The 27,951-nt window shown below is 42.6% G+C and overlaps 1 protein-coding gene across 1 annotated transcript; it reads right to left on the bottom strand.

The window, feature by feature from the left end:
* Nucleotides 1–28: 28 nt before the first annotated feature.
* On the bottom strand, nt 29–27,596 carry LOC8042254 (chorion peroxidase-like). The gene is made up of 11 exons (XM_042287052.1): nt 27,479–27,596; nt 26,445–26,600; nt 23,645–23,746; nt 23,041–23,151; nt 22,154–22,289; nt 20,164–20,373; nt 19,323–19,454; nt 16,862–17,086; nt 15,700–15,869; nt 14,035–14,140; nt 29–152 (listed from the first exon to the last, which is right to left on the bottom strand). The coding sequence occupies exons 1-11, from the start codon at nt 27,594–27,596 to the stop codon at nt 29–31; spliced, it is 1,590 nt and encodes a 529-aa protein (XP_042142986.1).
* Between the last annotated feature and the right edge of the window lie 355 nt (nt 27,597–27,951).

Below are 27,951 nucleotides of genomic sequence, written 5' to 3'. Positions count from 1 at the left end.
GTCACCGTCCTCCGAACTCTTTTCCGTGTCACCCTTTCATTATTTCCTCCTTCCACAATTTCACCTGAAGTGCACCAGCGGCCCCGTCACATTTTTCTTGACCTCTGTTCTGCAAACAGTCCGCGTCGTGGGTGTGGTGCCCTCTGTTTCCCCTGAAAAAAAAAAAGGCGCACAACTTCGATTCTTTGCGAAGCAGAAAATCGAAGCCTCCTCTCCAAAACTCAAAGTGAAGTCGAGAACCGATTATAGAGTCTAATAGAAAATGACAATGGAGATTATGTTCTAGTCTTCGTTTATGGCAGGGGATGAACCAAAGGCTGCTTTTGTAGTATAAATTCCAAGGTAGCACATCGAATGCCGACTTTCCGACAATTATTCAGTAAAAGATAATTAGAGAAAAGAATTGGGTGCTTGTGATTGTTTTCTCCTCTTTTCGTTGTACTTTAATCTCCCCTTGTAGACGTAGCCTGTGAAACGTGCTGTCTACTGGAAGCAGAGGTGATAAAACTAGTGCGCAGGGTTAATGAGAATAAAAGGAGAAAGAAAATTGAAAGGTTTACAGCGCGCGTGTTCCACTTAGTGAGTTTCGGTAACGACAATGAACCTCGGTATAGTGACGCGCGATCGGCAGCGTCATGTGGCACGCTCCTGGCGTGCGATTGAGTGCTGCGACCTGAAACGGCCATGGCTTGCGATGAGGTGGATGGGTTTATTGCATCCTCTGCTCAATGTATTGACAATGTAAAGCTGTCCTTACCTAACTTCTAAGTTTTGTAGAGACGTAGTCCTTCCAGACTAAAAATGCTAATTTCCTCACTAATGCAGCTACCACGCATAAATGAAGCTATGCGACCGAGAACTAGAGACCTTTTAAAATTCAAAATAGCTAATAAAAAAAAAAGAGTAATCTGACATGGCACCATATTAAAACAGGTCATAACAGCAGTTGTGTGACAAATAACAGTGATATTAAAAACCAATTATAAACACAATCTTCTGCCCGTAGTATGAATCAAAATGTTTCGACGGTATTGGCGTCGTTATACAAAACATATCGGCGGATTTCAGTCGTGGTTTAGGTGCAAAAACGCTTTGGCTGATTAACGCCCCGTAAATTACTATATTAAATTCGAAGCCAACTTGAATGAGTTTTCTTTTCAGCAGAAAAAAAAAGAGAGATGGTTAATAACATTAAAACATCAAACCCGTATTTTATTTTTATGGAACGGATATTCGAAGCAACTTTTTTACGCTTTCCAAACCGAAGTTTGTCGAGTTTACACTTATGTGCGTTAGGCTCTCACATATTGTTTGAGGAGCATAGCCTAGGGCATGATAGATTAAGCTCTTTGAGGTTATATATTTAATAACAAGTATTTTCTATAAAACTATTCTGGTTCACCAGGTAATTTAGAGGATTCAACTGACATGAACATTAGATATTTATACCACTGTCGCCTTCTAAGTTTTGGGCTAACTACGCTCAAATTCTGGCTCTAGGCGTAAGTCGGTCTATGTCGGTCTACACACTTATTGACTGCTATTGAATGCAGTTACAGGTAAATTTCGTAAAAGGTTCGCACGTGAATCGCAGGGTTTGAAAATAGTATAGATGTTTCAGGCTGCCTTACTTCTTATGAATAAACACTTTCCTTAATCAAACATAACTAGTACTAAGTGGACGCATGTTGACTGTATATGATCTGATTAGGAACCGTGATTTAAGTTGGTGTCATCAATTTTCATACCCGTAACGACCCAACGCCTCTCAATGCCTCACTGCCTCTTCATAACCTTATTCACCCTCAAACCTTACATATAAGTGCCGTGACTTGAGGTGCCGTCATGAATTGTTTTTCCTGCGGGGTAGTTCAGGGGGCGCGGAAGGTAGATTAGTGTGGCTTTGTCGATTATTGTGGTGCTATGCTTGCAAGTATTTAGTCGATATTCTTAAGTTTTCACGCTGCTGTTGAAAATCTCAGTGTGTCCAACCCCGCTTTTTTTTTGTTTTAAATTTATTGAATAAGTTGCTTTTCAGTGTTTTTTTTTTATTTCATTCTCGGGAGAGGTACACCTTGGGAGAAATCTGAGTATTTTGTCACTAAAAGAAAACTAAAAAAGTACCAAAATGTACTTAATCTTTAAAGGGAATTCCAAACTAGCTATAAACGTTTATAAGTGCGGCAAGTGGAAGCCACCACTTTGCTGATGGTGCGTGCACATTGCCTGATACTTAAGCTCAGCTAGACAATGCCTGAGGTTGCCAGACTTGCGCCCTTTCAGAACGTTTTCTCAGCCCCCGTGGTCAGCATCAAAATGCGTTTTGAAAACAAGAAAAAAAAATTCTCCAGTTTTCATTTAATGAAAATGAAGACAGGAGAATTTGAAAATAATGAGTCCCTTTTTCATAGAAATTGCAGACTATCCTTTTCGAAAGACACTCATTCGGGGACATGAATATAAAATCTAGACAATGTCGTGTCACTCTTCAGTTGTTTATTTTTATTACAAATGTTATTTGTAGCCCAGTTTGTATTATGGGAAGTGGGCGACATGTGACACATATATTACACTCGTGTTATGCTTCTTCTGACCAAAATATATAAATAAATATACAATGTATGTGTATACATAGCATAGAGACAAGAAAGCAAACGTGCTAGTGTTGAAAGTGACGACATGAATAACAGTATTTTTCTTCCCTATAGAGACATATTTTGGATCATGTTTTAAGGCGGAGGTTGTTGTAGAGTGATCTGTAAAAAGTTGTTGAAATGATTTGAAGCTTTCTCCGTGTATAAAATGCTACATATATGAAGGACTGTAGAAATATATCTACCCCAAAGTATACTTGAAGTCAACCTTGTAACTCTAGTCATGCACTGTTCCTGTTCAAACATTTTTTCGAAGCTGTTTTCGTGGAATCACTTGTTTGCGGGTATGTACATATTTAACTTCGAAATTCATTCGTTCACGTTGTATTGTTGATCATTTGTACGACTACCAACAATAGAACCGTACTAGGCAGTTGATCGTACAATATGAAAATATAAGAGAAGCATTAATCCAATCAGACATATGCGCACACTTCAGCTTATATCTGATATCTTGGTTTCCCCGTACCCGTACTTCAAATTTGAAAATCTGTAATATAGTATTGTTAGATATCAAGAGCTATGCATATCTCATCGCAATTATAATTTTATAAGTTGCAGATAAATTGTGTCTTTCTTTTTTTCAAATACGACGTGTTTAATAACATTTAAGACTGTTGTCTGCCAGCCCATATATTCAACATGCCCCTAAGACTACCTGACAATAAACAATCACATGGTATATGTATGTTGTAAATATGCGACCTCACTTTTCAATAATATACATGATAGCTATGTACTGATTTGACACACATTAACCAGCAAGCGAGCTTAAGATGTTTTCTTTTTCCAAAAGAGAGACTGTCCTTGTAAGTTTTATGAAACAAGCTAAAAAAAAACTGTCTCACACTTTATTTTGACTTTCGTATCGGTGAACATGATAGGCTCGTTTTCAAGGCATTATAAACTAGCGTTTGATGTGATAACACGGCTAGTCACCCGTATTTAGTTTCAAGGTTTTAAAAACGATAATATATTGTATACAGATTACTGTCGAAAGCGATATTTCAACTGTACCCACAACTGTTGAATACAGAGTGGCATCAAATATACGTTTAACGAGTGTAAAACCGAGTAAAATTATGTGTGATAAAGGTTCCTATATTTTGATACTAACGCCAATAAATAAAATTGTTATATTTACAGAGCGCTAGGTAGTACGCACGTACCCTTTTTCGAACCTGTATTTTAAGTGTTTTTGAATAAATCCTCCATGCCGTGATACTTTGTACGCAGTTGATTTATTAGGGAAACAACAGTCGGTATGACTGAAGGTACAGAAAACAGTGTTTGTTTTAACTTTACGCGTGCGGTAATGTTACCAACATGTCGACGTTACGGCGGCGTCCTGAACGCGACCTTAGCCTCGACAAGACCTAAATGAGAAATAAGGATTGCGATGCAAGTAATATTTAAGCAGAGAATTAAAGCGATGGTGAACTGCCTTCACATAGGTATAAATGAAGTGTCGACTGGTGTAGGCAAGATTACGACACGAGGAATTAGTCTCAACTGAGGGTTGTAGTACACGCCCAAACTTAAAGGGCCATTTCAACTCGCCAGTGCGGCGACGAATTTTTTTATCTTTTAGTAGAAGTCGCAAACAGCGGGAAGGTAAGATGTTGCATCCTCGGTTTCGTATAATAGAATCACAAAGAGTGCAAAGCGTGGTGAGTCCCAGTTGATGATGTTGAGGCCTTGGTCAACTAGAGTACTGATCATGGAAGCCGGAAGCAATAACCGTGAATATCATGTTTTATATTCACAATTCTTACTCTTCTGGCCACGGACGGAGATCCTTTCAGTACCCGAGCAAGTTTTGGCGGCTCCTCTTTTGGAGAAGTTAAGCCAAACTCTCTCGGAGATCGAATTATTCCGTTGGGTTCATCACACCTCGTTGTGAGGACGCGAATGGACCGATGGAGTATCTTGGCCGCATGCCAAAAGTGGAGGAGCTGAACACTTATTCAATCAAAGATTCAATATATCTTACCAAGATTAGTAAAGAGTGAAGAGAGTGTATTGGAGGAGAATGCACACATGGATCCAAGTATCCATGCAGCGCACTCCTAAAGTCTCTTCTGGTTTGGCCACAGTATAGATCCTAAAAGTAGGGTTAAGAATAAAATTGTACAGTGGAACGTAAAACTGTGAAGAAACTCCCAATAAGGCCTGCAACTAAAGCAAGTCACCATATAAATAGTGGGACAGTAAGAAAAACGCGACTGATCAGAGGCGTCTCACTACGGCTGGTTATAGAGAAAGTTCTGGAAGTTTGGAAGTCCGAGCACACATTAACTGTCTAAAATCAGAAATCAAGCTGGCTGGGTTCTAACTCGGTGCCTATGGGGGCCTCGCGCGCTCTAAGGTTGGCCACAGAGGCGGTAATATTGTGTGAGGTTCTACTATCTTTCTCGTGTAAATGCTGCGTGCTGGTGAAGTTCCGGTGTTACAGGAGAATTACATAAATGACCGTACTCTTGGTGACCACACCTAGCATCAATGCTGGCTAGTGCTGGCAGGATTGGGTCCCTTGCACGTCTGGTCGGTGTTTGCGTGTCAACCGGTTTGGCTTGCTTGATGGCGGCACTAGCGGAAGCCGCGCACAAGTGTCCTTTGTCGTTCACCCTGAAGTACAGAACCAAGCAAATTCCACATCTGAAACTCACGCTATCTTCGGTGTAACGCACGTTTTTTTTATTGGGTTTCTAATTTTGACTTTTTTATTTTGTGAGTTCATTCATCGAGCAAATGCACAGCGGTGTAGATCTAGGACAAGAGTACAGTTTGAAACAGGATGTAGGGAATTTAGATATATTTTAAAGAGTTTTATACTATTTAGTTACTTTATGAATTCCCCTGGATGAGTATCTTTCTTCTTTGACCGAAACATGTACGCACCAGTTGTTGATTTATTACCGCCCCTATGACCCGATATACTGAAGACGTCAGTTTTTCCACAGTATATCTTTCACTTTTGGGAATTGCGTAGTGATTTTATACAAGATGTGTAATATACAAGAAGTCCAATTAACCGCAAAGTAGCCCATTTGAGTTTTGGTGCATGTGGTTTTTTCATAAAATCCGAAGAAGTAGAATCGACACTATATATGTATAGGTGACTGAAAGACGTTTGCAGGTAAAAAGAAACGAACTGATCTTTATCACCACAATCAAAAGGAACTAAACAAAAGGAGCGTACGAAGACCGTCCTGCTGTCGCGGCGTTCCCTGCCAGTCTCGCACTGTTCGGGCAGAGCTCGTGCTCCCACAACCGGTGCGCGCCACGCCGAGCATGTCACCGGGCGATGCATAACTGTGACATGTCTGTGTTGACCGCTACACATACATGGGCCTTTCTTTTTGTTGAACAGAAATCCAGCCTCTGTTAACACCCGGTATTTACTCGAGCAATAGCCGCACTATTTATGAATGCGTTTCTTGGGTATACTTTTCAACATAACACATATACAGCCAATCATTGCGTTCGGCATAAATAACAGCCAATAACGAGATCGAGAACACGATTCTCCATAGAAATGCAATCTTTACATTTGGTATCTTCGCAGGAAGGCTTTATCTCTGTCCTCTAAACAGCTGGAATCATGATGACGATCGCGGTGATTGGCGATGGATGTGCGTGCTCTGCGGAAAAGCGAACCCTCAGGTTTTCTTTAGAAACACTGCGGTTATTACTCGAGCAGATACGGTACAAATATTATGAAAGGTAAAAAGACTCTAGAGAAACATTCTGCACTTCCATTTTTTTACGTATCTTGTTTTGGACATACGTGCTGTAAAAATCACTGAACAGTGTTTTCGAAGGTCAAATTTCCAAGCAGCTACTGTTTTTCTTTTTGTGTGCGGGGGAATTGAGGGATGCTACGTATTTTACCTAGGAGGATCGTATGAAGGCGAAAAGAACGTGCTGAATACAGTCTTTAATTTACCTTTAAATAAACATATTTAATAGTGTGGTCTTTGACATAAAAAAAGAAACTGTGCCTTCACAGAAATGTAATCATGAGAGGCAGGTTGTTTAAAAGAAAAGAAAATATCTGATGCGGTACGCGATCGAATATGTCAGAATATCGATTCAAATTTTTCTCGAGTTTTTTCAGTCGTTATTTTAAAATTGAAGCATTCTTCGATACCGCGATTAATGTTGATATTGCAGGGAATCTTACGAACTGTGTTTAGGATCGCGCAATTTGTTTTACTAATTGTAATTTTTTTTTTTTACAGTGTCGCGAAATTCAATCCTTATCAATTTTTCTCGAATTCAGACGAGTATAAGAACGGAGCAGTAAAACTGTTGACGCGTAACAACTATATTACTACTTACTTCCGATTAATTGAAACTGTTGCGATATTTCTTACCGCAATATTTTATTTTGCCAATATTTTATTTCAAGCCACTGAACACAGTTCATTTAACGTCACTGACAGTGTAAAAAACATGAGGCATGGCGAGTTCTGAGAATCTCATTATCGGTTCTTAGCCAATGAGACTGCTGCTTGAGCCCGCTAGGAACGCCGCAGTGAACCAATCACAAAGCAAGGAGCGAGGATTTAACGAGCCACTAAATACGCAATCGGTGAGGACTCGGGTCCAATCACACGCTCATCATGACCAAGAAATAACGACCACCAATGTTGCTCGATGAACTTCTGAAAAGGGGCTAATTTTACGACTCGAAACTGCGACTTCTGGAGTTTTGACAGAGAGGGTGTCACGAACCCCGCGCGCGGCATGGGTTTGCTCCGTTACGAACTGTTCGTAAACATTCCTAAAAGGCACAAAAAAACAAAAAAAAAAAAAAACCCAAAAGAAACTGTTTTTTTGCAATATGAGATAAGGGTTCCCATGACTGGCCACAGTGATTTTAGGCGCTAAGATTTTGGAAGTATCGTCACTCCGAAGCGTAGCTTATTTACAGGCTAAATAGCGGGTATCGGAGGTACTCGCCTCCAGCGAGAGCTTCGTGCACATTGGTGCCATAGCGCATTGGTACCATGCGGTTTTCTGTTTGCCGCGTGACCTTGAGGCACCGTCGACGGCAGCTTCCTGTCGCAGGGAATTCACAGTAGTACTATCATGTACCATCGGGGAAACATAGCATGCGAACAGTGTAGCGCGTGACTCGCGGTACAGGTGTCGCAGCCTGTACCGCGAGCCACGCGCTCCTCGGCTTTCATTTCATTTTTTTCCTGATAGTACATGTTTTTATAGATTGAAGCTTTCGTTCGCTCTACTTTTTCTTTCTAGTGAAAACATCTGGCGTGCCTTGCGCATTGATGCAACGGCTAAAATTGGGTCACTGTATTTTTGGGTGCGTAAGTCGCGGCGAACTGATTACTTTATAATTCATAAAAAAAAAAAACGAGGTCTGATATGTGTTTTTTTATTCTGAGAGGCCTTGTCGACAAAAGTAAAAGTCAGACAGGACCTGCACCCGTTTGAGAAATTTAACGTTCATCCGGGGGCGGTTTTTATCTGCGACGACAGCGACCTCGACATCTTACTTTCGAAATGAACGAGGCAGATAAAAACAGACCGTCGTGGAGCCTGCCGGGTAGATCCAGTATCATCGCTAACCATGGTTTTGCGGCAAGTTGCCGTGATGCTATAACTGCGCTTGACCACCTTGTAATTTATGCGTGGCTGTAGCGTGGCTAACGGTTCGTCTTCCTCGTCTTCCACTCTGTTACTTTTTTTTTTAATTTTTCGTTATTGGTTAGGCTTAGAGCCAAGTTAGCAATAGACTGAGCTCCCCCCACTTTCAAGCCTTTATTTAAGTGATTACTGTTTCGATTATAGTCCAGATATGCCATTCTCAAAAGTGCGCGGTATCTACTAGCTGCTGTGCCAATTAGCTGAATCCGCCAATGTATGGGTACGTACTCACGGCAGTACTAGACACGAAAGCTGCATTAGGGTTCGGCCTGCACTCGTATCCAATGCCACACTTCATTCCCAATAGATAAATGGATGGATATATGGATGAATATTGGCTGTACCCTTTATATCGGGTGGTAACTAGCGCCACCTAGACAAAAAACTCTGGATCGCAATGCGGATTGATGGGTTCTGAAAATCATCTACTTTCTTCTAAGCAGACGTCTAGTAGTTCACTTTCGGTGGCAGGTGTTGTGCTATAGAATGGGGTGGAAAAATTTAAAGTTGTATCGAATAGAACAAGCAGTCCGAACCTTCAACAGTACAGCGACGGCTGCTTCTGGACTAATGCTGAAACGAAGTATAAAATTTGAGAACTATCCCAATCTAATAATACGCAATTTGTGAAGAACTAATTCTCTTTTTTTGTTAAAAACATTTTTATATTTTGTTGCAATATTGAATATATTATATATTCACCGGAGTCTTCATGACACTCAACGATTGCATGCTATTGGGATGTTCTAAATACGCGTGCTCACTTTTCAGTAATATAGGCGATGGTTATATTGCCAGTTGATGAAGATTATCAAGAAAACAACCTTGAAGGGATTTAAATAAAGCAGACAACAGTTGACGTAAGTTTTATAACAATAATGGAGTTTGTCACGCAAAATACTATTACTTTCGCATGAGTTAGCATAATGGATAGTATATCTCAGGTATCCTAAACAAACGTTATACGAGGTGATAATTTTTAATTAAAACAATTTTCTACAAAACAAGCGATGAGTGTGATGTACATGCCGTCTTCATTGTCTATTTATGGGTGTCGGCGTACAGTGGTGACCGAACTTAAACGGAAGGCGCGAACTTTGTGTTTGCTCATGGCAGCACTTTCCTGGAGGAAGCTAAACAACGGCTCCTTGGGGTAGCATTTCTGGATTGTGTGTTTGGTGATAGGTCACGAAAGCGTTCCTCCGCTGCCACCAGGCATGAGGGAAAAGGCACAATTCACGTGTTCCTTATAAGGTTGGCGAGCATGAGACGGGAGGATAACCGTTATGATCAAAAGCACTAATCAACTAAAATATATTCATTGAGTTTCAAGTGTGTGGTCTGATTGGCCCTTAGTGCGGTATCGACGGCAATTACAATTATATTCTAGACAATCTGAAAAGAAAATTAAAACAACGATCTATTTTAACATATTCATGGACACGTTTTTGCGTTTCTCCTTTGGAATTATATTTTAAAACTGGGCAGAAAAAGAGCGCCGGAAGTCCTGCCATCAGTGAAGCTGAGAGGAGGGACGTAGTTTTTTCAGTCACGTTGTCATGACTACCTCGGCATCCGACAAAGACGCGCTGCCGAGAGAGTGCCGATAGGTTTGAAAATAAGCACTCATGCAAAGTCATCTTAATCACTTTAAACCCCTCTAGTGTGCAGTGCAATAAAAGCGTCAAATAGGAAAATAAATATAGCGATTCTTATCTTACTTCTCTTCCGTGGGAATAAACCCTTTTCAAACCTTTATCAAACTTTATTGATGAACGCCATTTCTTGGACACCAGGTGATCGGATCTGAGCCCTCGCCGAACGTTAACGCAGCCCTCGTTTTCGATAAAACGGAGACGATTTTACTCCGAGCGCTGAGACAGCTCTCGTGTCTAATACATGCTGAGAATAGGTAAAAAGAAAACAAAACAAAAAAGAAAAAGACTTTGCTACTTTGAATCATTTTCGCAACAGCTCCTAGGTGGCGCGCATTTTTAAATAAGGTTCAGTGAACTTGATAAAATTAACTACCCGTGACTACAGTTCAAAAAAAGAAGTCTTTGATAATCATTTTATTACAAGCACAAACCAAAAAAGTTGTTTCTTCTCTGCGCGACGACGACGTTTTACGAGTGAGTACGTAATAGCGGTCGTAGGAATACGGGCATGTAGGACCAGGTAGTAGTACGTAGTATGAAGTGTACGTAGGACCTGTCGTCTCTAAGGGCCAGGAGATTACTTTCCTCTTGAATTTCGTAGTTTAGTTGTTTTCGTCCGGTCATTTGAGTAAGGCCAGCACATGTCCTACCACTTCTTCAACCTCCAATGGCTGATGTCAATGTCTGGAATTTCGGAGCAGTTTACCTTCGGATTCCTGCAAAGTAAAACGGTGATGAAAAAAAAAAAATGAGAGACGTTTACAATCCCCTGTAATGCCGAATTAGAGCGCAGCTCTTGAGGAAAAGGAAGGGAGGGTACGGAGAGCAGGATGCCCTCCCCTCCTCCTCTCCCTCCCTCCCTCCTCCATTGTGACGTCACTCGTGACCCTAGGGACCCTCGTGACGTCACTTGTGACCCTCGTGACGTCAATCGTGACCGTAGAAGCCTTCACGAGTAACCTTCGTGACGTCGCTCGCGGCCCTCGGGACGTCACACGCGACGTCACGTATGACGTCATTATGGGAAAGGTCCCATAATGCAACACGCGGTTAGGCCAACGGCAACGGCGATGCCGCTGAAGCCAGAAACGGGAGCCTAAGAACTGCGCTCTAAAAGAACAAAAAAATATTGTCACCGACATTCATGAGAGTGTAACCACGGCGTCGGAATCTATAGAACAGCTTCTTGTATAGTCACCGCCAGCTTAAGCAAAGCAGGGCGTTTTGATTCACGAGCATCACTTGGTTTCAGGTGTGAGATGTTTTAGGGAACCGTTTCTGCACATCCGAAACGGTACGGTGGGCCCTCCGATACGAAATACGCATATGCGAGTCTTCTGCGATAGCGCATGCGGAGTTCGTACCGGAGGGCCCATCGTACCTTATCGGATGTGCAAAAACGGTTCCCTAAAACTCCCTATTACATTCCGACCGCGGCCCACGCTACTGTTCAGGGGAGCAAATCAAGGAATGTCGAAAGTGCATCGTAACGGTGCTTCTCATCTTTTTGCTGCGTCATGTTTGTGTGTGCGTAAGTGGCTAAACCAGTCACGCATAAACAAACCAAAGAGCAAAATCATGGAGCATTCAGTGTGTAGGTTTGGTCTAACCTACGATAGCAAACGCAAGAAAAAAGTAGACGAGTGCCATGTCGATAGACTTTAGGCACTGTTTGTTTGGTTTCATTCCGTCGTATACCATTGGGCGCGGTCGGCCATAATGTGAAATGTAGTCAAGTGGCATTCAGGGTGTACAAACACTGATTTCTACAAACGCAGTCTCTTAACGCGTCGAACTTTCGTCCCCGTTTCTCATGTGCGCCACCGGACGGCGCCACTTTCGTCGAGGCCGGCGACGTCCGTCAGCTACGCGGAGAGTTGAACGCTTAGCAACTCCAGCGAAGCTTCGCACGTTCTGACGTGACAGTTTACCATGGCACCTTTTAAAGGGTGGGGGATAGTCTTGGCGTTATAAAGGGTTAGTGCCCGTTCAAATAAATAAATAAAGGGCTTTTGCCAGTGTTATTTGTTAGCGTTCATGCGAATAACACGTGCTTTCTTTCTTCCCAGAGAAAGGAACACGTACGTGCTGGGCCGTGGAATGGTAAACATTAGATTGTATACACAGCGGGCCCTCAGATTCAAGCTCACTATTGGCTTTTTTAGAATAAAAAGAAAAGGAGATAAAAGCCACGGCCTTGACCTGCCATTTAAATATATAGTATATGCTCACGAAGCACACTTACACGTACTGTAAGTACGGTAAACTACTTTATTTTCTGGGGATCAATATTTCGAGAATTTAGCGAAATGTGGTTTTCAGAAATATCTCGAGAATCACAGTCAAAGTTTCATAGAAACCAAGTTTTGAATATCTTCTACATAGTCGGCATTGCCAAAATACATGCCGTTTGCTGGATGGAGAGCACTGACAATCCGCGGGTCCTTTTAAAGCCGTAGCTTTGTAGGCCCAAGAACACTCAAGGTCGCGTCCTAGACGTGGTCCTTGAGGCCGCCCTAGAGGTCATCCTCGACGTAATCCTTAAGGTCGTCGTAGATGTCGTTCTCTAGGACGCCTTCCTCGATGTTGTCCTAGACGCCGCCCCTGACGTCGTCCTAGTGATCGTTCTCGACGTCGTCCTAGACGCCGTCTTTTAAGTTCGGTTGGAGGTCGTCCTCGACGTAATCCTAGACGCCGTCCTTGATGTCCTACTAGAGGTCGTCCTAGACGCCGTTCGTAATGTCGTTTTAGACGTCGTCCTAGACGCCGTTTTGATGTCGTCCTCGATGTGTGACGCCATATTACAGCCATTTCATCAGCGTACCATTTTCTTTCCTAATTGTTTTCAACGACAATCTTCAGGTAAAGCTACAGCATTTCACCGCGTTTGACAGTGTAAACAATTATTTTTTGTCAGGTAGCTGGGGCACCTTAGACATTTCGTTGGCACCGCGTGTTTTGCCACATAGGCTTCCCGTAGAACGCTTACGAGAACGTGACCTTTGTCGACAGCTTCACACGATTCGGTCACAAACTTGGACTCGAAGTCTTTCCCGCAGAACAAGTCTATCGGCTGAAGTAAGCGATCTTTGCGCGAGATAGCGTGATGATACCTTCAAGCCGTCTTCTTCCTTGTCGAGTAGCAAAAATGGATAGCTCCTACGTGTATGTCTCGTCCCCGGTGTTGCACCACCGTGGCACGAAGCACTTCTTCCCCATTACAGGCAACTTCTGGAAACCAAAACCGGCCAGAAACTACGCGAGAACCACGCGAAAACCGCGTAAAACTACACGGGGTTATGCCACGAGGCACGCTACCCCTCATGAAAGGACAGCCTCCTCTGTTAGGACGCGCCACTAAGCCAGAGGTTCAGGGGGCTGGCCGATTTTCGACACGGTGGATCTTCGGCGGAGGCGCAACGTTACGGCATTTGAAGCATTTTTAACACCGTGGTGTCATTGCTGCATTAGCTGATAGGAAAGCTGAAGATCAAATCATAAAAAGAGAAGGGCAGAGATTACCAGCCACACTCTTCGTGCCTTGAGCTGCCAGTGTCTGGAGACAGTCGTGAGCACAAGAACGCGCGAACAAATGGTCGAAAGCTTCAGTTTTTTTCTTTCATTCCAGCCTCTACATACGTGAACCAAATTTGCGTACACATTACTTTACTTCGCTAGTTTTGGGCATTTTGGTTCAGACACATCAGATAAAGGTGCTGTGATTAGTTTTTATCAACAGGTTAGTTGTTCTACTCCTTCTTTTTTGCAGCGTATTTGTGGACTTTTATTTTCAATAAAAGCTTAAGTGTGTGAAAGACGAGATTGGGAGAAAATAATTGTAGATCTATGGTCGCTGACAACCCAAGAAACTCAGAGTGTGGCTTAGCATCCTCACGCTTCCTGCTTCTTGATTGGTTCGCCGGCATTATTATCAGCTAATGCTGCAGTCTCATTGGTTCCGGAGGGATAATTCGATGCTCGTGACTCGTGGGACCCTGAGTAGCCGTCAGTGACTATGGTAATCACGCGCCATGATTGATACTTACCCTGGGCCCTCCGGAATGAATGGGTTTCTCTGGACGGCGGTGATACTTCTGCTGTTTGCGCAGATGATGCCGGCGTACGTCGTGTTTCTCAGGGAGTCCAGTTGAGCTGCAGGATAATGAGGTTTAAGTTACGACTGGAATCAATACAATATCGCCAGTTTTATGGGACTTCACACTTTAAAAATCTCTTGCTCGCATATTGCACTGCCAGAGTGTCGAAGCAATAACAATCGGTCTTCGTTTAATAGATTTTCGCCTATGGGAAGCGGGCTCTTTTTTGAGCCCCCATGGTCTTGCAGTCAGGGTGGCAAGAAGCTGTTTGTTCTTAGTTGTAAAGCGTGATATTGTTTCCTTCCGCTTAAGAAAGCGGATTAAAGAGTAACAAGATTTGGTCTTCTTGGATTATTGCAGCATAGGGTGCACTCAGGGGCTTCTCAGAGTGTACATCAGAAAAGATAACTTTTCGATAGCTTGCGGGGTGACTAAAATAAGCTATGGGCTCTTATTCCAATAGGTTTGAAACAGAATACATTAGAACGTGGTTTCAAGCCGCAATCATTTTCAGTCGAGGAGATGCGAGTCCAGAAAATTAAAAATTTGTCTAGGTCACCCAAAGTTTCACGTTTTCGATTTTAGTCTACGGAAACGTACTGCTAGGACATGTGACTGTCTATTGGTTGGAAGATTAACGTTGGTATTTTGCACAATATTCGCTCTCACTTGCATGCTTAAAAGCTAAAATAAATGGAATACGTTCACCTCAGCCCAAAACTTTTGCGCCCTCCAACACCGAACACGTAGAAAGGCCTCACGCTCCGACGTCTAAGAACGCGTGCGTACTTTACCTACTGGTCTCTGCTATGCGCACAACGACTTCAAGGATTTGTCTTTGAAATATTACCAGAGTTGTAAATAAATTCAGCACGTTGTTAAGTATTTCAGCTTGTGTTTCTATGACTAGAGCGCTTGATCATTATTTCTTTCGTGCTCTGACGCGACTCTATATTTTATTTCTTACAAAATGACTTCTCTTCAATGAGTACATTGTTTGCTAACACGCACTTGTTTGCACAAGTGCCAAATTCTATATAAGTGCGCGGGTAAAAGTGCAATGTTGATGAAAACTGGTTGGAGCTAGAGTAGAAGGCTGGCGGTTTTTTCTGCAAGGTCATAGCGGGGGAAACATAACTGTGGACGCTGCTCCCTCGCGTTCAACCTGCGCTTCGCATTTCTATCGATTTTTCGGTCATTTGGCGCCTAAAGTTTAGTTAGTATCTTGTTGAGATTCATCTATAACACGTACTTAGAGTCTTGATAAAACCATGGTTATATATTTTTTTTATTTTTTAACTTTTAGTGCCAAGTTTAGGGGCTAGTCGCAGTAAGAAAAAAGCGAGTGGCAACTCGATTGACAGATGTTTGACCGCCCAATTTGTGCTTTGTCGAAGTTCTCCCGGAAAGATGTGTTCACCTATACTTTCAAAGATTTAAAACCATACAGTCCAAACACTACAAGCGTTTGTGCCAAAGATACAGCACATAGAGCGGCCATGAATTAATTAAAGCATCCGGCCAAACGACGGGTTTGTTTTATGGTTTACACTCACCCCTTTTTAATTAGAAGATTCGCCGCACGCAAAAAGACACATTCTAAAAGTAGGATACCTTGCGTGAACGATCCTGCCTGGTCGGCATGTTCGTAGAAGAACCGATCACCCCACTTCAGTCTCTGGAACATTTTATTCGTGATGCAGTGCACCGTGGCACTAGCGACGGTTCCTTCGACGACATACTCCGCAATGGCCCCGGAAAACAAATCAATGTCACTGACGTTTCTGCGTGAACAACAAAATAATCAAATTGTGGTCGTCTGAATTCGAGGGAAAGCGTCAAAGGCACTAGAATACACGTCGACTACACTCATGGAGGTTATAGCGAGACGGGTATAGGTAGGAAGTTTCAAACATCTCCCTCCTATATCTCTAATAACGATATCTGATAACAATATGATGCATATTTAAAGGTTTCGGTTTAGTATTGGATGTACGGCGTGCAAGATCGTCTGCTCCTTGCTCACGCCGGGCGTTTGCTTACCCCCAAACGCGCCAATGTGTCTTTGTTTCTCCCCCACCTGAACCATTCCTGGCGCGCGCTTGGCTGCCTCGTCATCGAGCATTTGCTGCGTGTTCTGTATGTAGCCTTTGACTGGCGTGTCCAGCCATGCGTTCCGACACGCCAAAGACACATTCTTGAACACTTTCTCGCCGTACTGTTTTCGTAGTTACCGGAACGATCTACTAAATCTCCATAGTATTTCCTTCAATTGCTTGCCTAAATTCGAGCGTCGCATTTGGTGGAAGGAGTTTCTTAATGAGAGATATAAACTAGGTGTGGATCATTTCAAAAGGCATGGGTCCTTGAAATAGAAATGAAGAAAATACAAGAGAAATACATGAAGCTGTAAGGGAAAGCAGGGAGCTTCAACACAGAGCCTTGCATCGGCTGTGCTTGTGTTGCGGGCAGGCAACAAAACAAGCAGTATAACCGGCACATAAATGTAGGTGTTCAAATGCTCTCCAATTTTGACATTATCGCTTTCGCGCCTTTATGCAGATACACAAACCGAACTGAAAGTGGTCCATTATCATGGTAAAACATTTAAGGATTACAATGATAATGAAAGTGCGTTAAGTAATCCTAACCTAACTTGACGTAACCTAATTTAACTTAATCAAACGCAGCCTTAAGGGTTAGGGCACGCTCCTTGCTAAAGTTATGTAAAGGCTAAATTAGTTGTATATTCTATAAAATGTCTTCAAAACAATACTTGTAGATATTCTGGAATATCTCCGCCGTGTCTTTGGGCATCAGGTTCTTCAAGTAGAGATCGTCAAAGGTGTTTATCTTGACTCCTGAGCAGAACTCGACGTAGTCTGGGTAGCCTCTAACGCCAAGGTCCCGTCCCCGCTGGACGTCGACGGAAATTAAGTCAAGGCCGAACTTGTTTGGCGGTTTTATGAACAAGTACTGATTGATGTCGGGGCTTGCAAACCTGTGGCGAGATTGGGTGTCACAACAAAAACGAACAGAGTAGTCAGAGAGCATAGAAACAGTCTTGTTTTAGAGCAGACCGACATAAGCGTACAAACAAAATATCGATGTAGACCAATATAACGGGATGACTTGACTGAGTACCTTTTCGAACCTCGAGATCAAAGTAATTCTGTTTGTGCACGCTTTTAGACTCAAAGAGCACCAAAATATAGAGTTCAAGACTCAAAGGGGGTCTAAAAAAATGAAAGCCGTTTACAACTCCCTGTAATGCCGAATCGGAGCGGAACTCTTGAGGAGGAGGAGGGGAAGGTACGGAAAGGGGGCAGTGTCCCTCCTCTCCTGCTCGCCTCCCATTTAGGGAAACATTCTCCGCTAAATTTAGCGGGGAAATTTTTTCGCTAGATCTGGCGGGAAGTTTTTTCCGCTAGCGGGGAAAATTTTTTGGTGAATTTAGCGTGGAATTTTTTCGCTAAATTTAGCGGGGAATCTTTTTCGATAGATTTAGTGGAGGAAATGTTCCGCTAAATTTAGCGGAGAGCTTTTTCCGCTTAATATAGCGGGGAATTGTTTCTGCTAAATTTAGCGGGAAAATTGTTCCGCTAAATTTACCAGAGAAAATCTCCCGCTAAACTTAGCAGGGAAAGTTATCTGCTAAATTTTGCTGGGAAAATTTCCGCTAAATTTAGCGGGGAACTTTTCTCTGCTAAATTTAGCGAGGAAATTTTTCCTCTAATTTTTCTGCTAAGTATAGCGGGGAATTTTTTCACTAAATTTAGCCGGGAATTTCTTGTGCCAAATTTAGCGGGAACAATTTTCTGCTAAATATAGCTGGAAAAAGTTTCTGCTAGATTTAGCGGGAAAATTTTCCCCCTAAATCTAATGGGGAAATTTTTTCGCTAAATTTAGTAAGGAAATTTACCCATCATGCACCGCGCGGTTACGCCGACGCGGACTGCGACGGCGGTGGTGACGGCGACGGCGACGGCGACGCCGCTCAAGCCGGAAACAGGCGCACAAGAGCTGCGCTCTAAAATGAAGTTAGACCCTAAGGCCGTCTAGTGTCACCGCTGTAGATGAGACAATTCGTCAGTGAAGTACGTCTGCTATAGCTTGTGTCTTCAACGTGCATGACGCAGTAATGATACACCACCGCACGCTGGTACAATGCTCCTCCAGATTGAATCAAGCAGGCTGAGATTGAACCCGGAATCCCTGGGTTCTGCAGCGCATGCTTTCGGTCCACTTGTTCCGAGCTGCTCTTTTCTAACGCGCTCGACTACCAATCCCACTGAGACCCTAGATCTGTTGCAGATTTTTTTAAAGGAAACCTATTTATTTAGTATAAAGTTGAGTTTCTTAATGAAACGTCGTCTGACAGTATGACGTTGTCATATTTACAAAAAAAAAAGTGTAATGCCGGTAAGGAGATAATAAATATTTTGTTTTGCTTCCTTCTTGTAACTGCCAAGAAAGCATGTTTTATGTTTAATCATACCCTGTGCTTCTTCGTTCGCTGGGATTTTTCCGTTCTTCGTGGTGAATATCAACATGTGTGTTTTGCAGGAAATCGAACGCGCAGGCTCTTTCTAGATCAATGTCTTCTTATATGGTTCTGTGACGCCGTGAAGCAAAGCACAATCGCAAAACGGTGCCCGAACCTTTACGGTGTTACTCAACCCACGTTCTGCGGATATCTTTTTTCCGAAATGAAAGGCATCTTTAGCGTCTGTTTAAAGCTCCTGAAGATGTAACAATTAGCGTTTTCAACAGTGATATGAATACGATTATTGTCACCGATGGTTTAAGGGGCACAGGGAGTGGCGAGTTCCAGGTATCTCGCTATCGCTCAGCACCCAATGACATTGCGGTATCAATATCGATGAAGCAATCACATAGCAAGACGCGTGAGCACAAAAAAAGCAGTCATCTTTTTCGTCAGCTGAGTGACTATACCGAACCTGTCTGCATATATTCGCCATTAAGGGGAAGAAAGTTGCTATACTTCTTTACAGCTTACGTCCAGACGTAGCCGGCGCCACGAGGTATCGGGGAGAGTCAAGAAGCGTCAAAAACGTAAGTCATTTGGCGTTTTCTATTTATGAATGGCTCAGCGATGATAAAACACGTTGAACACCATAACAGTGCACTTCTGACGCTGTCTCATTGGTTCCACCAGCTCCTAGCGTCGACTGCGTCTGGACTTAAAGTGAGACTAAGTGTAGGGGTCTACTCGCCTGTCAAATGAATCCATTGGGGTCAACAGCATACCACGCATGATGTCGTCCAACTCGTTCTGGTACAAGCCGAATGGTTGAAAGTACCAGTCTCTTAGCAGACCGACCTGTTCGTGGCCATCAGCGTTTACTCTGAAATATATAGGAGTTAGATCTTTGGGTTTCCTGAAATGCTTCAAGCGAGGCGCCGTAGCCGTTGGTAGAAATGCAAACAAAAACACGCGAGACCAAAATAAAAAAAAAAAAATAAAAAAGATGGAGAAAACCCGTTTATAACATATTTAATTATTCGGACCGCCCAAAGATACCTGTCTAAAGTGAGCCTGTGCTTTTGACACTGAAGTTCAGTCATTGACCAGTCTTTAGTCATTTCAACTAAGAAAAAAAAATGTAATGAGGATTGTCACGCGGTCTCCGCGGAAAAAGCGACGCATATCGTTTTTCCACTAAGACTTTTTCACCGTATACAAAATGCGATTTGGTAGAAATAGAAGGAGCTATACTTAGATGTGTTAACTTCAGTTCCTTGATCAATGGAATGAGCTTATCATCTTAAGAAAGTTACCTGACCACAGGAAACGCAATGTGGTTCATTAGTTACACAGAAGTGTTAACAAATTGAAAGTAAACGTAAGAATTACTGATGTTTTTATAATGGTGTTGACGGGAAGTGCTTACACCCGATTCTGGTAGCAAAAAAAAAAAAATCATTCCTCACGGCAAGTTTTTTTAGCCTGTATTTCATTGGAACTAATCTGATCTTTGTAGGCTTTGCATCCATGTTATTCATTTAACGAATACACAGTAAAGGAGGGGTTTCGTAATTTTTCCTCCGACTAACCGAAGGAACGTTCCGCTGACGAGAGAGTGTCCCATTCTGAATGCCGCTCCGGGAAACTCGTCGATTATGGTGGCGTCCACGCTGCTGTTGTACGTGGTGAATCCCGTCTGCAATGGCATCAGGTCGTACTTTTCGACAGCGTCGCGACCCGCGAAAGTTGGTAGCCACTCTCCATATACCACGTGTTGGAATTGAGACTCCACGATGCGCCTGCAAGAAAGTAAGAAATCTTCCATTCGCGGCTGCGAATCTATTTTAGCATCGTATCTTTCTCTTTTCTGTCTTTGTACTAAAAAAGTGACAGTTATCTAGGCGCGCTATACGTATATAATTATAAAATAATAACAGTATTAGAAAGCCCACATCCATCATATTTTCCAAAAAGAACTTAGAGAGAAAGTTACTGACGTCGCCGCCGTTCCAGGTACCAATTCGCTGGAAAGATGTTTCGGCGTAAAAATCAAGTTCCCGATGGAAAACTGTGGATGGCGCCCACCACAATAACGTCATAATAGGCCTCACATCGAAAACGTTTTTGTAGCTTTTACAATTATCTTTATTTTCGCAGTGTAATTTCTTATTTAGTAATAATTTTCTCTTCGTTGCAGATAAAAATGTTGCCAAAAAACAAGAAAAAAAAAAAAAAAACTCTTTTAGCCTTTCCCTTTTGGGGAAGAAGGAAGACCAGCGAAGCTGTACTATGGTGGAAATGAAGTAACGGCTGGCCGCAAGTCGGCAAGCCGGAGTGCAAAGGCTCGTAAGGTAGCGCCATCTATGAGCAACGGCGGCAAGCGGACAACCGGTAAACACAACACTCCGGTCAGCTACCGCCATCTGTGAGCGACGGCGGCAACCAGAGTTTTGTGTCGACATTTTTTTTTGCGGGGGACACGATTCTAAGGAAACTAACCCTTAACAGCTCCGCCGTAAAAAAAAAAAAAAAAAAAAAAAAAAAAAGAAATCGGGATAGACGGTTTGATGAGTGCCTGGCCCCAAAGGCATTCTGAAGCAGTTGCAGAGAACATTAAAAAAAACATGTTTTTGCTGCACGTCGAGCAGATCCAACCAAAATAGTTTTGTTAATTATCAGTCGAATTTAAATACACCAGGTCTATGTTGACGCAAATACATGCAAAATGAAGAGGACTTGCTACATTAACAACTTAACCGAATGCGTGCTGTTACGGCGTACGTATATATACAGAACCAAATATCAGTGCACTATGACAAAGTTCTACATTATGGTACATAATTTATTATTACTCAATTGATCTATATCACTATTGTGAGAAATTAATAAATTAAGAAGTCTTGGGATTTGGTAAGCTGACTTTGTTTTGCGATATCGCACTGATTGATTCCCAAAGTGACCTGTAACAAAGTAGACAGAGTGTTGTATCTAAGAGTAAGCTCGAGATGCCAATGACTTAGGGGTATTACTCACCGCAAAACACGTGACGGACGGAATATTGTTAGCGGCACACCAGATTCTTAGAGGGCGCAAGATGAGCTACATATCAGGCGGAAGTCAAGTATATCTTACGTAGGTACATGAAATGATATATGAATACTACTGCACCAAATTTAATGTAACACGAGTCTTTTTGGTGACTGGTGTGCCGCTTGTGCGCGACCCAAACTTAGAGGGCGCGAAACGCGCTCAAAGTGAAGTCAAAACTATTTATTTATACTTTTAGGATCGACATTAAAAACTAAAGATTTCTGCGACTAGGTGCTCGCAGCGTGCGTGGTCAGTGAGTCATTCACTGCTACCTAAGCAAAAATCTTGGCAAGAAACGGTACAAAACGTCTTAAAAAGCCATGAATCCTTGAATGAGATATTTAGAATGAGATAAATGTGTGGACCTTTACAATCAGACAATCAGTGATTTATCGCACGCACTTGCTTCGGACTGTGAACAAAGTCCGTGAACACGAGTATCATGGCGTGAAATCAATTTATCGATTGAAACACATATTTTCCCCTTACTTTGCAACTTGAAAGAGCCTTTCGTCGTTCCAGTTTTCGTTTACGGACCGTAACATCTTTGCGATTCGGTTGTGTTGCCGCATAAATAGGGTCTGTATCACAGTCAGTCCGGGTGACTGATTAACTCGACCGTCACCTGAAAATAAATGTTGAAGCGCATGTAACTAAAAAAGAACCGAGTTCACGCAGTTGGAGTTTGTGAATAAGTTGCGGAGTACTAGTTTTGATTCCTCCTTGTAGCTTAACGACAGTTGTTGGCCCTACCATAGAAATGGCCATCTCCCGTTCTCGTTAAAGCTACCGTAAGCGTTACGGACGAGTTTTGCTCCGTACACGAAGTTTATGGCTGACCGAATTCTGCCGCGGACTTAAGAGACGGAAATAATAAAACTCAGGATCGCATGGATACCAGCAGCGATCACATCTAATTTAGTTCACAGAAGAGTGGTAACTACTTTCTTAAGTGGACATAGCGTTACTGGTCGGAGACCATAAAAACACAGAAAGGCATTGAAAAAAAAGAAGCTAAATGAAAGTAAGCAATACCAATGTGTAATAACAAACAATAATCAAGCTGTCAGGCCACATTGTTTGACTTTTTGAAGTCCCTCGCATTCAAATCAGCAATTCCAAGGAAATATTTGTCAAGGGCTGATGTCTTTGAAATGATTTCCAAAGAGTCTTTAGGAATCGATGGGGCATCGTTCCCGAACTTACTGATGGTCTGTAGCATGGCCTTGTCGATAGCACAAAAGTACGATTGACAGAATTGAATCTGCTCTTAAAATGGTCATTTCATGCAACCCATTACTTTGCGAGAAATGCCTCTGCAGCGATAATTTATTCAGAATGAGTGATGCCATAACTTTGGTGTTAATGAAGCTTACCCGATGTGAAGCAAATTTTATCTTTGCTTGGGTCACTGCACCCGTCTCTTTCTGGATTTGAACTGGGTGGTAGAAGTTCTTCTCCATTCACCATACGGGAGCGCAGAAGTCCTAAAATACGAAAACGAGAAGAATGAAAATAAAATGGACCTCACTTTGTGCTTACAAAGTGATGCAGCACAAGATGACCGCTCGTCGCATTTTTTGACTGCCGGATACTAAAACGAGTTCATGTCAATCATGTCGAGCAGAACGTTATCTATGTTTGACACCTGGCAATGGCGTGCACGGTCTTGAGTGATGTTTCCATGTAATTGGAGGGAATTGGATATCCAGTAGTTCAAATCCACTTTGATTTACCGCTATAATAGAAAGTTTCGTAGCGCTGTTGATTCCGACACTTGTGTTATCTGTGTTGATCGGCACGCTCAGCACAATCATTATATGATACCTGATAGATGACGTATGAATGTGTTATTGATAAAACCTTGTTTTACCACCGGTGCGTGATCAATAGTCTTTGTTAATTTCGAGAGCAAGTGCCCGAGTTTTGATTTTGTCCCATTTCGCTGAGTATACATAAAACGTATTTGCATAAACGTACCTTTTTGAAATGAGCGAAGGATGTCGGTCTCTTCCTTTTTGGCACCATAAACAGCCGATGCGTCCAGGTATGACGTCCTGTCGTCTCTTTGCAATCTGTAACCTAGAAATATAATTGAGTTTGGTCAATGATATGAGGAAATACAGATTTTCACACCTTTGCCAAGCATGGTCTACAGCCTAACTTGCGCATACGCCACCTCAAGAGATGTTCATATCGTTCGCGTTTTCTTCTTAACCTCGCTGATCTTTTTTCACGTGTCGGACACCACGAGGGCGACGTTGGCCAGCGGCACCATTCTACGACTTGGATCTGCGCGCTTTGACGTTTTTATTACGCACGCCGTTATATGACTGACTCCCCTGAGATGAGTGAGGAGCTAAGGAAGTGCGTCACGAACAAACGTCACACGGCCGTTAAGCTTTAAGGGATTGCATCCCCTTAAATGTTGCAGAATTTAGTAAGTCTGCTAAATAATAATAGAATTAATTTACTTTATTCGAATTCCCATCGGCCAAGCTGTGTAACAAAGTAGAAACAAGAAGCACCTCTGCCTGACTGAAACCTTTACCCCCCCCCCCCCCCCCTCCCCCCCGCAGTTTACAGCAGTACACACGCTCTAGATACAATTCTAACAAAAAAAAAAAACACAGGTATCCGGTGGAAATAGATACCTCTGACACTTTTATACGTACATCGTACGGACAGATCTCCGAGAAAATAGTAAAATTAATCCAACATCCTGTGTAAAAGAAAAAAAAATTCTTAGCTGGTTTGCACCTTGAATTCACATTGACGCAAAGAGCAATTAGACTAATTTAATAAAAGTAATAACTTATGAAATGTTAGGACAGAAATACTCGTGCTTTAAAAATAAAGTCGGAAGCCCCGCACCCCACGCCTCTCAGTTTTGTCCGTAAAATTAAGGTACATTAAACCTCTTTTCATTTCAATACTACGCTCGACTCGCATCCCGACAGACGCCGAGCAAAGGTCAGCAACGCCGTAACTTGCCAACGCCAGTCTTGTTTTGCACTTGTGATAAAGAGGCAGCGAAGTCGCGAAGACACAGAAATGGCAGACTTTTATTTTGGCCTTCTCGGAAGAACGGGTCAAAGAAGGAACCAACGCATTTATCAACTGCCCATTCTAATATAAATGCACATTGGAGCTTAAAAGCTAGATTATAGATTGGCGTTTGAGCGTGAACGACAGCATTGCAGCTGCATCTGTTCGCTAGCGACGAGAAAACACGCTGGCTCCGTCTATCGAGGAGCGAGGAAATGCTTCAGATCTGCGTATATTTACGCATAATGTTTTCGCCACGTGCTTGAGACATTTACTACTCGTTACAAGTGAACATTTCTCAGAGATAGCGCAGAAATTGATCAGTCTTGGGTAGTAACGCGTTACTAGTAACGCGTTACTGTAACTTCGTTACTTTTTTGGTAACTTGTAACTGTAACGAGTTACTTTTTAAAAATGTAACTTGTAACTGTAGTTCTATTACTTTTTTTGAGGTAACGATGAAAGTAACGGCGTTACTTTCGTCGTTACTTTCCAGTTTCTTATGAATAATATATTACTGAACGAGGCACAGTTTAGCCATTCTTCGCGCTTTCCAAATTGTCTGTTCCGACATTTCGAGTATCAAGTGATTTTTTACACAAACTTGTGAATACGTTCTTTCTCGCCAGTCACGACCTGAATATAGCCGCGTGCAGATTTGGTGAAAAAAAAATGTAGTTATCTTTAGAACGCGCTTGTACTTTGTGACTGAACACTTACATCTTGGTATCTTGAAGAACTATCTCTTTTGCGTTTTTTTTTTTCTTTTTTCTGCGCAAACGCTTTTTAATCGGGTGAATCAAACATGCATCTCCAATACAGGCGGAGGGCACTGCGAATGTTTCGTATTTTGATTAGCGCCACCACTCCGCACTGCGAACGTTACGTATTTTGATTAGCGCCACCACTCCGGTGTAGTGTCAACAGTCGAGGCAAAATTTACTGCTGTTTGCGCGGGCTTTCTTTCTGTCTTGCCGGGTACGAACTGAAATATGTCCAGGGACTCTATGAACCCAGCGCGACCGTCAACGAGCCAGCAATGTGCTAGTGCTACCAAGGATATGAATGTTTACAAGAACAAAGAAGAACTACCATGGCCGGCGTACAGAGAGTATTTTGCTGTGGTGGAGGTGGTTACTAACAACTTGAACGCAGAAAACGGCACTCTGTTGTTTCAACGCCTACCCGGCAATCAAAAACCTGTTCCGGCGAAACAACACAGCAATGCCAACCAGCGCGTTAGACGAGCGCCTTTTCAGCAAGGGCAGGGACGTGTTCGTTAGCAAACAAGGGAAACTCTCAGACACTAATTTCGAGAAGCAACTGCTGCTAACTTACAATATGAAGTAAAAAGCACACTTTTTAATTTTATGCAAATGAACTTGGTGAAAAGCGTATTCTAGTTTTTCCTAAATTTTTTTTTGTGTTATAGAAAAGTAACTGAAAAGTAACGTCGTTACTTTTTAAAAGTAACTGTAACTGTAACGAGTTACTTTTTTGTTGCGGTAACTGTAACGGTAACTTCGCTACTTTTTTCTGAAAGTAACTGTAACTGTAACGAACTACTTTTTAAAAGTAACTTACCCAAGACTGAAATTGATACCGGTGTGCCAGTGTGCTTTCTCGTCGTAACTGGCCGCAGGGTTTTGCAGTCGATCACACTCAAATACGAAGAACCCGTTTTAAGACACGTGAGAAGGTTGAAAGATATCTTTTGTCGTTTTTATCTCACCAAGTTTGCATTCGAAGCACGGAGTCGCTCGAACAAGGTTAATGCAGCGCAGGCTGGTGTTTCCGTAGAAAGGATCGTCGTCCTCAATAGCGATAGGGATGCACTGGGGGGAAGCCCGCTGCGGGTAGTTGCAACAGCTGAGCGCGGCTCCGGGACCTGGAAAAGAAAAAGGGAATTTCGGATCGGCCGAACAATGGCTACTTTTTGTTAATATTCAACAGCTCTAGATTTTAAGATAGACGCGCCTGCGGCCGAAACCTGAATGCCCATGCGTTTGCGGGTTGCACCTGCATGCCCCCACTCCAGGTAACAAACATAATCAAAAGGGTAATTATGGCTACAGAAATTACCCAGGCTCAGTATCAAAGAACAATACAGTAACAATAAAAATAGTATCTTTCTTGAAGCCGTAAAGGCGTAGCAACTTGATGCGAAGCCACTGGATTAGAATGAGTCAATTATGAACTCTTAGCCTCTCGTCGTGGCAAGTCTGGATCCTCTGCACATAGTGTGAATTCAATCATGTGGTGAATAATTATTATTGAAGGTATCAAGATCTGATAATAAGACGTAAAATAAACTTGTTCTACTCCCGGTTTTTACGTGAATTGTACATTGTATTTATCTAACAAAGCTGGTCTTTTTTACATCGGAAATTAACAATTGGTTTCAACAAGAAATAGTCCAGGTAGTCGAAACTAATGGAACGATTTCAATGGTAGCAAACTGGAAGCTTCGGTACTGCAAGCTATATTTGGCCTAGAGATTTAATGAAACGCCTGCTTCCAGAATGGTTATGTCAACTGTCCCGTTTTCTCTTTCAGTCGTGCTGACAGACGTAGGGAGCACTTGGCATTCGTTACGCTCGAACATCGAGACAAATTATAATTAGGGCTGTAGAGGTAATCTTATATGCTGATGCACAATAGAGGCCTACAGCCCAAGAAAAGGGGGTGGAAACGAGAGGATATGAAAGGCTGCAAGGCGGTAATTGAGTCGAATATAAAAACTTCACGCTAAATGCTTTTATTTACCCAGGTACGACTGGAACGGCTTCCCGATGTCATTGACGGCAGTGGGTGTCCCCGACCTTGGTATCTGGCTCACGTCGTGGGTGATGAACTGTCCAAAAAGGACGGCCAGCTCGGTCATGTTGGGGCTGGAGATTTGTCGTGCTGGATGCACCGTGTAGGACACAACTCGTGGGGGCGGCAGGGGCTCTCCGCTGCTCGCCACCCTTGGCCTGTCGACGACTGCGTAGAGGTGCATTGGCGCGTGCCCGCGAAATATTCATATACGGTGTCAATATATCAAGCTTGTTTTGTACTATGAGCTGAAGCTACAACCTAAAAAGGCGACAGGCGTCCTATAAAAAAAGATATGCCACTCGCAGTTTCACAAAATAAAAGTAGAGTGACGCCAACCAAGTGGTTATGCCAACCAAGCCGTGGATACTTACGTCGGATGGCAATTGACGGAATATAATATAGAGTGATGTTTCGTTAAT

Source organism: Ixodes scapularis, unplaced genomic scaffold (genome assembly GCF_016920785.2).
Source record: "Ixodes scapularis isolate PalLabHiFi unplaced genomic scaffold, ASM1692078v2 PGA_scaffold8__174_contigs__length_109621045, whole genome shotgun sequence".
Classification (NCBI taxonomy): domain Eukaryota; kingdom Metazoa; phylum Arthropoda; class Arachnida; order Ixodida; family Ixodidae; genus Ixodes; species Ixodes scapularis.
Note: the sequence above shows the minus strand (reverse complement) of the source record. Positions and strands in the feature narration are given on the sequence as shown.